The sequence below is a fragment of the Trichechus manatus genome, unplaced genomic scaffold, assembly GCF_000243295.1.
Source record: "Trichechus manatus latirostris isolate Lorelei unplaced genomic scaffold, TriManLat1.0 scaffold00006, whole genome shotgun sequence".
In the NCBI taxonomy this organism is placed as follows: domain Eukaryota; kingdom Metazoa; phylum Chordata; class Mammalia; order Sirenia; family Trichechidae; genus Trichechus; species Trichechus manatus.
Genome location: NW_004443942.1, coordinates 25,127,554 through 25,141,384, shown reverse-complemented (window position 1 = coordinate 25,141,384; position 13,831 = coordinate 25,127,554). Strand labels below are relative to the sequence as shown.

The 13,831-nt window shown below is 37.6% G+C and overlaps 1 protein-coding gene across 2 annotated transcripts in view; it reads left to right on the top strand.

Annotated features, from left to right (window-relative positions):
* FBXO3 (F-box protein 3) overlaps positions 1-13,831 on the top strand; it is a 47,469-nt gene that overhangs the window by 7,805 nt on the left and 25,833 nt on the right. For both annotated transcript variants that reach the window (XR_002825215.1, XM_004369775.2), the window contains exon 3: positions 1,910-2,073. Coding sequence is in view for 1 of the 2 variants with exons in the window: in XM_004369775.2 (XP_004369832.1) it covers positions 1,910-2,073 (164 nt within the window). In the remaining variant the exon portion in view is untranslated. The remainder of the gene's footprint in view (positions 1-1,909; positions 2,074-13,831) is intronic.

Here is a 13,831-nt window from a genome sequence, read left to right as displayed (position 1 = left end):
GCTCCACCAGTATTTAAAAAAAAAAAAAAAAAAAGAGCTACAGCTGCTAACCAAAAGGTCGGTAGTTCGAATGCACCAGCCGCCCCTTGGAAACTCTGTGGGGCAATTTTACTCTGTCCTGTAGGGTCACTATGAGTCGGAATCAACTCAACAGCAATAAGGTACTTATAATTTGAGTTAACAATAAGATATTCCCCTTCCTCTGCCCCCAGCCCCAACAAAAACAACCCTGAATTGGAATTGTTCTCTCTTCCCTATCCCTAAACCTGATCCTCCTGGATTCCCAGTCTTCATGGCAGCACCATCCATCCAGACACCTAAGCGAGATCCTAGGTCTCCTCTTTCTCTCCTTACATTCACTTACCACACTTGTCTGATTTTAGCTTCTGTTTCTTGAATCTTTCTGTTCATTTCCCCTCAGCTACCACATTTTTAGTTCATTACATCATCTCTTACTGGGACTACTCAAAACCCTCAACTCAATCTCTATGCCACTAGTTTAAGCCAACCAAAAACCTAATCTGTTGCTGTCAAGTTGATTCCGACTCATAATGACCCTGTCGGACAGAGTAGAACTGTTCCAAAGCTGTGATCTTTATGGAAGAGGACTGGCACATCTTTCTCCTGTGGAGCGGCTGGTAGATTCGAACTGTCAACCTTTTGGTTAGCTTGCGTCCCTTAAATTTACCCCTCCCAAACCACATCCACAAATCTGCTCTTTTAACGCCCCTGTTAAACCATTCAGTGGCTCTCCACTTCCTACAGGATAAAGTCTAAGCTCATTAGTATGTTACCCTAAGGCCTTCTGTGGCTGCCTTATTCTCTACCATTTCTAACTCTTCAATTTACCTTCCACTAATACTGAAATATTTAATAGTTCGCTATAGACACCTTAAGGTCTGGCTGGTGCAAACAGTTTGTGCTTGACTGCTAATCTGAAGGTAGCAGTTCGTACCCACCCAGTGGCACAGCAGAAGACAGGCCTGGTGATCTGCTTCCATAAAGATTACAGCCAAGAAAACCCTATGGGGCAATTCTACTCTGTAACATACAAGATACCATGAGTTGGAATTGACCTGACAGCAATGGGTTTGGTTTTTACTTTGAGATAACCTGTTTTATACTTCCATGCTTTTGCTCGTGCTGTGTCTTCCACATGTGCAAGAATTTCCCATCTTTTTTTTTTTTTTTTTAACTCGGTAATTCTTACTCAACCTTTAAGAGTCTTCCATGAAGCCTTCCGTGAATCTCCAAGTGAAGTTAAGAACCCGTCCTTTATGGTCCCAGAGCACTCTGTCAGTACTTCTGGCTCAGCACTTAACATGTTACTGGAGTTATCTACATAATCTTTCTCCCTGATTAAACTGTGTATTTTTTTAAGATAAAAAATTTGCCTTATTGTTTATGTTCTCAGTGGCAAAGTGGACACTCAGTAAATGTTTGTCAAACCGTACCAAATAGAAATGTTACATCATGTAATTGCTTTGATGCTTTATGATTCTCTAATACAATCTAATGTAAATATGTTAGATTAATATTATATCATTAGATTCTAAGTAGTCTCTAAAATAGAAAAATACACCTTTTTAAATTTTGTAATTGGTATGTTTTTAGGATTAACTTGAAATTCACACTCTGCATACTCTTCACACTATGTTTTATTAACGAGTAAAAAACTTAGAAAAAAAATAAGTAAAAATTAAGACAATAAGCAACGGATAATACCCCCATGCCAGCTATAACTCCTTTTAAAATTTTTGGTGTATCACTTTTTGCTACCTGGTCTGCTTAAATAAATGAAAAGACAGGCAAAAGTAACCACAAATTCCCAATAAAATATGTTGGTAAGTGTCTAAAATATATGTTAATGTCATATCAAAAGATTTTTAATCTCATTTTATCTATTTAGGGAAGAGAAAACACAGAAGAATCAGTGTTGGAAATCTCTCTTCATAGATACTTACTCTGACGTAGGAAGATACATTGACCATTATGCTGCTATTAAAAAGGCCTGGGATGATCTCAAGAAATATTTGGAACCCAGGTGTCCTCGGATGGTTTTATCTCTGAAAGGTACTGGAATTACAGGGTCCACCTACCTCATTTTATTTACTGTTATTATAAATAGGTTACTTTAAATAACTTTGGGTCTCTGTTAAATCTGTGCTAATCTGTGCATCTGTGCTAATCCAGCATTGTCTGTAACTCAGCATTCACATTTGGCCAAGGAAGTAGAAAACCAGTATTGTAAGGACTATATATCCTCACTCTAGTGCTTGCCCTATTACTGCCTACCTTGGGACCCACTTGGTTATCTATTAGAAGGGCAAGCTGAACTCTTCTTATCCTTACATTTGTTTTAAATAAACTAGTAATAGTAAGATTGCTTGAGGATAGCTGTTGTGATTTCTTTTAAAAGATTTTTTTTTTTAATTGGAAAAACTTTGCCTTCTGTATCGACCCTCTCCTACTTTTAGTACACGGAGGAGGAAAGGTGTTTGACAATCTAATATTTGGAAAGAACCTGGGTCCTGAAGAGTGTAACAACAGCATAAAAGAGTTTGGAAATTTTTATTCCTATTTTGATGTTTACAGAACAGTGAAACTGAGATTTAAAGTGAGGTCTTTTTGACTCCAGAATCTATGCTTTCTCCTATACTATTATTATCCAGTTTTGGCAAGAAATATCAACAAGCTATTTCCCATTAGTTTTATTTGTAAGTTTATGTCCATGAAAGTGTAGAGATAGATTACAGATACATTACTACTTATCCTTGATTTAGTCTCCAAGTTATTTCACATGTCTGCATTGAAAGGAATTGTACTCATGTTTTGGTTTTGCTGAGCTGAAATTGGGATCAATTCCTCTCAAATGTTTTCCTTCCTTTAGAACTAAGGTTTCTTGAAGTGGCATTCCTTTTATATTTTATATTTCCACTGTAACTTCCCATGCAAATATTCTTTTCATACAAATCATGGTTGCATGACCAGGTGCTTAAAACTGAATTGCTAGAAGGTAGAAGAAAGAATGACTTGGCAGAGAGTAGAGCTTTGAAGGAAAGTACTCTTGATTAATGTTTTTGATAGCTTCTTATAAGAAATGAATAATGTTATTCGCCTGATACGGGTTTAAATAATTTCAAGTGAAAGATAATTCTGAAGATTTTTATTTGGTGGTCATCAGTAAAATAGGTGAGAGCTTATGACAAACCAAGAACCAAACCCACTGCTATCAAGTCAATTCCAACTCATAGCTACCCTATATGAGATGAACTTAGGATAGCTATCACTTATCAAGCGCAGAGCTAGACACTAAGCCAAGTATTTTGTGAGTATAACTGCATTTAATTTGCAAAAATCCTGTTAGGTACATAATTACCATTCTGATTTTATAGGCGAACTACTGAAGGCATAAAAAGCTGAGTGAATTGCTTACCATTGCAAAGCAAAGGGCAAAGTCAGGATTTGAATATAGGGCTGATTCCAGAGCTATGGTCTTAACCTTTGATTGGAGGGAGAGCCAAGCAGCTATTCTATTTTGTTTAGAATGTCTTAAAAAAAAAAAAAAACCATCACCATTGAGTTGATTCTGACTCATAGTGACCCTATAGGACACAGTAGAACTGCCTCATAGGATTTCCAAGGCTATAACCTTTATGGAAGCAGACTGCCACATCATTCTCCCAAGGATCTGACTGATGGGTTCCAACCGCCAACCTTTTGGTTAGCAGCAGCTCTTAACCACTGTGCCACCAGGGCTCCTTTAGAATGTCTTAGGATTCTTAAAGAGCTAGTGCAACATTAGGATATTTGGAATACAAGAATGTGGACGTGATTCTCCATTTAGGCACAGAGCTACCGAGAAAAAGAGAAAGTAAGGGTATGTGGCAGCTTTTTCTTTCTTTTTACCTTGTGCTCAGTTTGGTGTTCCAAACTGTTCTGTACCTAGCAGTTGGAGGTGACATTGTCAGAGAATTCTTTGACAGCCCTTTTTTTATTCCCATGTGTTGACATAAGATAAAGGCTCTTTGGAATCTAGAATGCTGGGGATGCTACGAACTTTGTTATTGTTGTGTGCCCGTCGAGTTGATTGTAACTCAGCAACTCTACGTGACATAGTACAACTGGCCCATAGGGTTTCCTAGGCTGTAATCTTTATGGGCGCAGATTGCCAGGTCTTTTTCTCCCATGGAGCGGCTAGTGGGTTTGAACCGCCAACCTGTTGGTTAGCAGCCAAGTGTTTAACCATTATGCCACCAACTTTGGGCCTGTGAGTTTTAGGACCAAATCAGGAACCTAGCAGTTCACGTCAGGTGCCATAGTACCCGAGTCAATTTCAGGGCAATAGAGGTGGTAGATAAAAAGGAAAGTTGGAAAGCAAATAGGAATTGAACATGGGAAATTTTTATGAAGCATCTTAAAATTATGGTGTATTAATATTCTTATCCTGTGTCTTTGAACTTCATATTTACCTTAAGTGTGGCTTAGAATTTAAGAGTTGGAAGGGACCTTAGAGAGATTTAGACCAACGGCTGGCAAACTTTTCTATAAAGGACTAGATATTAAATATTTTAGGCTTTGTGAGCCTGATGGTCTCTGTCACAACTATTCAGCTCTGTTGTTGTAGTGGGAAAGCAGCCGTAGATAATGTATGAACAAATGGGCATGGCTGTGTTCCATTGAAACTTTATTTACAAAATCAGATAGCAGGCTGAATTTGGCCTACAGGCTGGAGTTTGCAGATCCCTGATCTATACCAGTACCCTCATTTTGCAGGTGAAGGAACAGACCCAGAGGGGTTACGTGACTTGTGCAAGGTCCCATAACTAGTAAGTGACAGAAATAGGACTTTAATCTAGGTCTCTTGGTTCCTAGTAGCTTTTTCATTGCTTCCTCATACAAGTAGGTAAGGGGGAAGGAAAATAAATGAGCAGTTATTGAGTACCAGTAAAGCACTTTATTAAGCACTTTTGCATATGGTATTTAATTCTCAATATAATTATCTCAAGTGATAATTAGCCTTCATTTTACAGTTGAGGAAGCAGGATTAAACAGGTGAAATAACTTGCTAGAGAAAACAGTCATTAGGTGGTAGAGCTGAGATTTGAACCCTGATCTGAGATTATAACCCAAATTCTGTTAAATAAAGGTGCCTCTTTAAACTTTGATTTTATTGTATTCCTTACACTTATCTCTTTGGCTTGTTTGTTGTTTTGTTACTGTTTTTATTACTTTTTTTCAGTATAGTTATCTTTCTTCCTTAAATTAATTGGTTACTTAATGTTACGTGTTAAATGTTTAACATGTAGCACATACCACACAAATATTGCTTTCTTTCCTCATCCAACTTACTGGTTCAGGCAGCTATTCCGCCTGATTCCTTGTGAACTAAACTTTCTTTTTTTAAACAAACTTGGAAAATTGCAGACCAAACTCTCTCATGAACATAGATGTAAAAATCTCGATTTAATACTAGCAAATCAAATCCAGTAATATATTTTTAAAAAGGGTAATTAATATATTACAACCAAAGAAAGTTCATTCCAAGAATGAAAAAATTGGTTTAACATTCAGAAAATCAATCTGTGTAATTCACCACATTAACAGAGTAAAGGAGAAAAATTATATGATAATCACAGGGCAATTATCCATTAGAAAACAACAATAAAAACTCTCTTTCCAGGCTAGGAACCAAAGGGAATTTCTTCAATCTAATAAAGAGTACTTGCAAGAAACCGACAACAAACAACATATTTAAAGGTGAAATCTTGAAACCTTACCCTCTGTGATCAGAAAGATAAGGATGCCCACTATCATCATTTCTAGTGAACATTGTACTGAAGGATATAGCCAGTGCAGTAAAGCAAGTAAAAGAAATAAATGATATAAGGATTGGAAAGCTAGAAATAAATCTGTCATTATTTTACATTCTCTCTTGCAAGTTAAAACCACAATTATACACCCACCAGAAAGGCTAAAATAAAACAGAATAACGTTAAAGTGCTGATAGGAATGTAAATTGGTAGAACATTTTAGAAAATTGATAGTATCTTTTAAAGTTTAACATAAGTATACTCTGTAACTTAGTAAATACAGTCCTAGATATTTACCCAATAGAAATGTTTATATGTACATCAAAAATGATTTACAGCATTATTTGTAATAGCCAAAAACAAAATAACCTAAATATCCATCAATATTAGAATGAATGTATACATTATCATCTACTCATATAGTACAGTACTACATTGCAACAGAAATGAACAAACTACTGTCAACACACAATATGGTTGAATTTCACAAACAAATAATTCATACAAAATACGTACTTAATCATGCAATTTATATAAAGTTCAAAAACAGAAAACTACTCTATGGCATTAATAATCAAATAGTGGTTACCTCTCTGGAGGAGAGAAGGGACATGAGGGGGCTTCTAGGTGCAGATAATATTTTCTGTTTTTTGACCTGGAGGGTGTTATGTGGCATGTTCACTTGCGATAGGCGATTCGTACACTTGTAATTTGTGCACATTCCTGTATGTTCGCTAACATCATCATTAATATCAAGTGGATAGCATGTGCCCCCAGATAGGTGATGAGAGAAGCACTTCACCTCTGTGGTAATCTTTCTAAAAACCCATAACCCCAGTCTAATCATAATAAGAAAAACCAGTGAAGCCCTTCAGTCCTGGAGTTTTCATTATGGGAAAGTTTTAAGTTAAGGATTTAATTTCTTAATTAGATACAGGACTATTCCGATTTTCTGTTTATTCTCGTCAATTTGTGAAGCTGTGTTTTTCTGGGAAATTATCCATTTCGTCTACATTTTCAAGGATATGGCCATAAAGTTTTTCATAACATTCTCTTTTGTTTTTAATGCTTGTCGGATCTGTAGTGATATTCCCTTTTTCCATTTCTGATATTAGTTATTTGTGCTTTCACTCTGTTATTCTTCATCAGTCTTGTTATGTAGGGGCTGCTCAGTTTTACTCAGTCTTTTCAAAGAATTGACTTTTGCCTTCATCAGTCCTCTCTATTTTACGTTTACTTATTTCATTAGCTTTTTTTAGTTCCTTTCTTCTGCTATCTGAGTTTATTTTACTATTTTTCTTGTTTTGTTTTGTTTTCCTGACTTAAGGTGGCTGCTTAGAACATAGATTTTCAACCTTTCTTGTTTCCCTCAAATGCGTTTAGGGCTATAAATTTCCCTGTAAGCATAGCTTTAGTTTAATCCCACAATTTTTAATATATTGTATTTTCATTACCATTCAGTTCAAAGTATTTTCTTTTGATAGCTTCTTGGACTCATGGATTAGATGGAAATCTGTTGCTTAATTTCCAAACATTTGGAGCTTTTCCAGTAATCTTTTTATGCTAATTTATAGCTTATTTCCACTGTGATCAGAGAACATACTCTGTATGAATTCAGTCATTTGAAATTTGTTGAGATTTGCTCTAAGGTCCAGCATATGATCTATTTTGGTAAATATTATTCCATCTAAGTTTGAAAATAATGTATATTCTCAATTGTTGAATTTATTATACAGTACATATAATTAAGTAAAGTTTGCTGATCTTATTCAAATCTTCTGTACTGTTATTGATTTTTACTTTTATTTTTGTCTGCTTATTCTTTTAGTTAGTGAGAGAAGTGTCTTAAAATTTTTCTCTGTAGTAGGCAGAATTCTAAGATAGCACCCAAGATTCCAACCCTCTGGTATAGATGCCCCTATAATTGCCTCCCCTTGAGTGTGGGCAGTACTGTGAACATAACTTTTACTCCCATGATTAGGTTAATACTATATGACAAAGGTGAAGAAATTTTGTAGGTGTAATTAAGTTTCCAAATTAATTAAATTTGAGTTCATTTAAAGTTTAGGTGAGCTCATAAAAGGGACTGGGCCCTTGCAGAAGCCAGCGAGGTTTAAAGCATGAGCAGCTTTCCTATTGGCCTTGAAGAAGCACACTGCCATGTTGTGGAGAGGACATATGGCAGGGATGGCAGGTGGCCTCTAGGAGCTGAGGATGACCTCAGTCCTACAATGGCAAGGAACTGAATTCTGCCAACAACCAGTGAGATTGAAGAGGATCCTGAGCATAAGCTGAGATAGCAGCCCTGGTTGACTCTATGATTTCAGCCTTGTGAGAACTGAGCAGAGGATACAGTTTTCTTGCCCAGACTTGCCAGTTTCAGAAAGTGAAATAATAAATAAGTGTTATTCCAAGCTGCCAAGATTGTGGTAATTGTTATATAGCAATAGGAAACTGATATACCCATTATGATTGTTGCTATATCTTTTCCCTATTTAAGCTCTGTAATTTTTTAAAATATATTTTGAAGCTGTGTTATTAGGTGAATAAAATTTAGAATTATATATCAGCCTAGTGACTTTAACCTTTTCATCATTATAAAAGTCTTCCATTAGCTCTAATAATGTTGTTTGCCTTACAGTCTGTTTTGTCTCGTCTTGGTAGAGCTGTTCTAACTTTCTGTTCTGTATCTGCATCTTTAAGATGTATCTCTTTTAAGTAGTATGTTGGCCCTTCATATCAGCAGGTTCAACATCTGCGGATGCAACCAACCGCAGGTCGAAAATATTCAAAAAAAAGAAAGGTCCAAAAAGCAAAACTTGAATTTGCCACATACCAAGCACTACGCTAAATCCATGCAAATGAAGCGTGAAGTGATGTGTAGGCATACCCTGCTGTAGCCTACCACCATTTTCACAGATCCTCAGTCTCTCTACGGCACTAGTTGTTTGAGCCCTGTTCACCTGGAGTCTTGTTCATTTGCGATTTGTTTTGTGTGCACCCTTTGTTTCTATGAAAAATTGGCTCCTAAAAAGCAATTAAGTGGTCAAAGCAATTCCTCAAAGGCCTGAGAGGGAGCATAAAGTGCTCTGTCTCAATGAGAAAAGAAAAATCTTAGGTCTTTTGAAAAGTGGCACATTACTTGCAGAAGTGGGCCATAAGGTCAGTAAGAAGGAATCGAGCATTTGCACAATAAAGCAGAAAGCAGCTGAAGTTCGTGGAAGTGTTACTGCTGCCCCTACAACAGCAAAAATGGTCTCTCTGGTTCCTGATAAAGTGCTTGCAAATACTGAGAAAACATTAAGTGTTAAATGTAAGCATTAACAACTATTTACATAGCATTTACATTGTATTTGGTATTATAAGTAATCTAGAGAAGATATAAGGGACTTGATCATGACGAGATTTTGGTATGGGGGGGTGGGGCAAGGTGTCCATCTTCCATGGATACCGAGGGACAACTATGTATGTATGTTGTTGTTAGGTGCCATTGAGTTGGTTCCGACTCATAGCAACTCTGTACAACTCTGCCCGATCCTGTGCCATCCTCACAATCATTGTTATTCTCGAGCCCATTGTTGCAGCCACTGTGTCAGTTCATCTTGTCAAAGGTCTTCCTCTTTTTCTCTGACCCTCTGCTTTACCAAGCATGATATCCTTCTCCGGGGACTGGTCCCTCCTAATAACATGTTCAAAGTATGTGAGACGTAGTCTCGCCATCCTCGCTTCTAAGGAGCATTTTGGCTGTACTTCCTCCAAGACAGATTTGTTCGTTCTTCTCACAGTCCATGGTATATTCAACATTCTTCGTTAACACCGTAACTCAAAGGCATCAATTCTTCTTAGCTCTTCCTTATTCATTGTCCAGCTTTCACATACATAAGAAGTGATTGAAAACACTATGGCTTGGGTCAGGTGCCCCTTAGTCCTTAAAGTGACAACTTTGCTTTTTAACACTTTAAAGAGGTCTTTTGCAGTCAGTTTGCCCAGTGCAATGCATCTTTTGATTTCTTGTCTGCTGCTTCCATGGGTGTTGATTGTGGATCCAAGCAAAATGAAATCTTTGACAACTTCAGTCTTTTCTCTGTTTATCATGACGTTGCTTATTGGTCCAGTTGTGAGGATTTTTGTCTTCTTTGTGTTGAGGTATAATCTGCACTGAAGGCTGTAGTCTTTGATCTTCATCAGTGAGTGCTGCAAGTCCTCTTCACTGTCAGCAAGCAAGGTTGTGTAATCTGCATATCATAGGTTGTTAATAAGTCTTCCTCCAATCCTCATGCCACATTCTTCTGCTTATAGTCCATCTTCTCCAATTGTTTGTTCCACCTACATATTGAATAAATATGGCGAAAGTATACAACCCTGACCCACACCTTTCCTGACTTTAAACCAGGCAGCATCCCCTTGTTCTGTTCGAAACTGCCTCTTGATCTATGTACAGGTTCCTCATGAGCACAATTAAGTGTTCTGGAATTCTCATTCTTCACAGTGTTATCTATAATTTGTTATGATCCACACAGTTGAATGCCCTCGTATAGTCAATAAAAGACAGATAAATGTCTTTCTGGTATTCTCTGCTTTCAGTCAGGATCCATCTGACATTAGCAATGATATCTCTCGTTCCACGTCCTCTTCTGAATTCCGGTTTGAATTTCTGGCAGTTCCCTGTCAATGTACTGCTGTAACCGCTTTTGAACTGTGTATGATTGTGTTTTATTTTTTATCTAGTCTGCCGATCTTTTAATTAGATTTAGTCTATAATATAATTACCAATGTAGTTGAGTTTAGATATACCTTATTATCTATTTGTTTATTTGTCCTACCTTTTCATTGTTTCTTTTTTGCATTCTTCTTAATTATCTTTTATTTCATTCACCCCCTTCCTTATGTCTTATTTTAGTGACTTCCCTACAGATTACAATATGTATCTTTGATTTATTAAAATCCAACATGAATTAGTATTTTTACTGCTTTGTGGAAGAACCTTAAAATACTTTAACTCCGGTTACTGCACTCCTGCCTTTTGTATTATAATTTTTTATTTTAATTTTCAGTATATTTAAAATCCCTGAAAACATTATTGTTTTATATATTCGGTTTTATTTTAGATTTACTTACCTGTTTACCTTTTCTGTTGTTCTTTATTCCCTCCCGCATCTTTATGTTTCCGTCCGAGATTATTTTCCTTCTGCCCGAACAATTCCTTTTAGTATTTCTTTCAGTGAGGGACTGCTGTTGATGATTTTTTTTCAGATCTTGTTTATCTTAAAAATGTCTCTCATCTTCACTTTTGAAAGATACATTCACTGGATGTAAAATTCTAGTTAGCAATTTTTTCTACCGCTTTGTAGATATCATTTTTCTGGCTTCTATTGTTTCTATTGAGAATTTAGCCATCACTCTTAGTTATTGTGCCTTTGAAGGTAAGTGGTTGTCTTTTCCCCTCCTCTGGCTGCTTGTAAGATTTCACTTTGTCTTTGATTTTCAGCACTTTTCCTGATATGTCTAGATGTGATTTTCTTTATAATTATTCTCTATGGGATTTATTGTGCTTCTTCAATCTATGATTTGATATTTTCATTAATTTTGGAAAATCATATGTTATCTCTTCAGATACTGCTTCTACCCTCTCATTGATTGAATCGTGTCCCACAAAAAATATGTGTATCAATTTGTTGTTGTTAGGTGCCGTCGAGTTGGTTCCTACTCATAGCGACCCTGCACACAACAGAACGAAACACTGCCTGGTTATGCACCATCCTCACAGTTATTGCTATGCTTGAGCCCATTGTTGTAGCCACTGTGTCAGTCCATCTCGTCAAAGGTCTTCCTGTTTTTTGCTGACCCCCTACTTTACCGAGCATGATGTCCTTCTTCAGGGACTGATCCCTTCTAATAACATGTCCAAAGTATGTGAGACATAGTCTCGCCATCCTTGCTTCTAAGCAGTATTCTAGTTGTACTTCTTCCAAGACAAACTTGTTCGTTCTTCTGACAGTTCACGGTATATTCAATATTCTTCGCCAACATCAGACTTGAAAGGCATCAGTTCTTCTTCAGTCTTCCTTATTGTCTAGCTTTCGCTTGTATACGAGGCGATTGAAAACACCACAGCTTGGGTCGGGTGCACCTTAGTCCTCAAGGTGACATCTTTGCTTTTCAACACTTTAAAAGAGGTCTTTTGCAGTCTATTTGCCCAGTGCAGTGCGTCTTTTGATTTCCTGACTGCTGCTTCCATGGGTGTTGATTGTGGATCCAAGTAAAACGAAATCCTTGACAAGTCCTTTTCACTTCCAGCAAGCAAGGTTGTGTCATCTGCATAACACAGGTTGTTAATGAGTCTTGCTCCATTCCTGATGTCCCGTTCTTCTTCATGTAGTCAGGCTTCTCAGATTATTTGCTCAGCATACAAATTAAATAGGTATGGTGAAAGGATACAACCCTGATGCACACCTTTCCTGTCTTTAAACCACGAGTATTCCCTTGTTCTGTTTGAACGACTACCTGTTAATCCATGTACAGATTCCTCATGAGCACAATTAAAATGATCCAGGAAGCATCCAGAGAAGATAGAAGGAATGCACAGAGTCACTATACCAAAAAGAATTGGTCGACGTTCAGCCATTTCAGGAGAGTAACGTATGACAGGAACCGAAGGTACTGAAGGAAGGTGTCCAAGCTGCACCAAAGGCATTGGCGAAAAACAAGACTCTGGGAATTGACAGAATACCAGTTGAGATGTTTCAGCAAACGGATGCAGCACTGAAAGTGCTCACTTGTCTATGCCAAGAAATTTGGAAGACAGCTACCTGGCCAACCGACTGGAAGATATCCATATTTATGCCTATTCCCAAGAAAGGTGATCCAACTGAATGTGGAAATTATCGAACAATATCATTAATATCACATGCAAGCAAAATTTTGCTGAAGATCATTCAAAAGTGGCTGCAGCAGTACATTGACAGGTAACTGCCAGAAATTCAGGCTGGATTTAGAAGAGTACGTGGAACCAGGGGCATCATTGCTGATATCAGATGGAACCTGGCTGAAAGCAGAGAATACCAGAAAGATGTTTACCTGTGTTTTATTGACTATGCTAAGGCATTCGACTGTGTGGATCATAACAAATTATGGATAACATTGTGGAGAATGGGAATTCTGGAACACCTAATTGTGCTCATGAGGATCTGTACATCTGTATCAATTTGGCTAGGCCATATTTCCCAGTATTGTGTGATTGTCCATCATTTTCTCATCTGATTTGATTTTCCTATGTGTTGTAAATCCTGTCTCTATGATGTTAATGAGATGGAATTAGTGGCAGTTCTGTTAATGAGACAGGACTCAATCTGTAAGATTGGATTGTGTCTTAAACCAATCTCTTTTGAAGTAGAAAAGAGAGAAGTGAGCAGAGAGAGAGACATGGGGACCTCATACCACCAAGAAACAAGAGCCAGGAGAATAGCATGTCCTTTGGACCCAGGATCCCTGCGCTGAGAAGCTCTTGATCCAGGGCAAGATTGGTGACGGGGACCTTCCTCCAGAGCCGACAGAGAAAGAAAGCCTTTCCCTGGAGCTGACTTCAGCCTACTAGGCTGTGAGAGAATAAACTTCCGTTTGTTGAAGCCATCCGCTTGTGGTATTTCTGTTATAGCAGCACTAGATAACTAAGACAGAATTTGGTACTGAGAGAATGGGGTGCTGCTCTAACAGATACCTAAAATACGGAAGCAGTTTTGAAACAGTGAATGGATAGAGGCTGGAAGAGTTTGAAAGTGTTTAATAGTAAAAGCCTAGATTGCCTCGAAGAGACTGTTGGTGGAATTATGGACATGTAAGACAACTCTGGTGAGGACTCGGAAGTGAGAAGAACTGTTAACACCAGAGATGGTGCAGATGCACTCCCTGAGCCATTCTCCTGACCTTGGAGAGGGAACAAATTAACAAACAGGAAAAAATAATCTTCCAGCTCCCCTAAGGCAGGAACCCAGGGCAGGCACAACTCTTTTGCCTTAGGC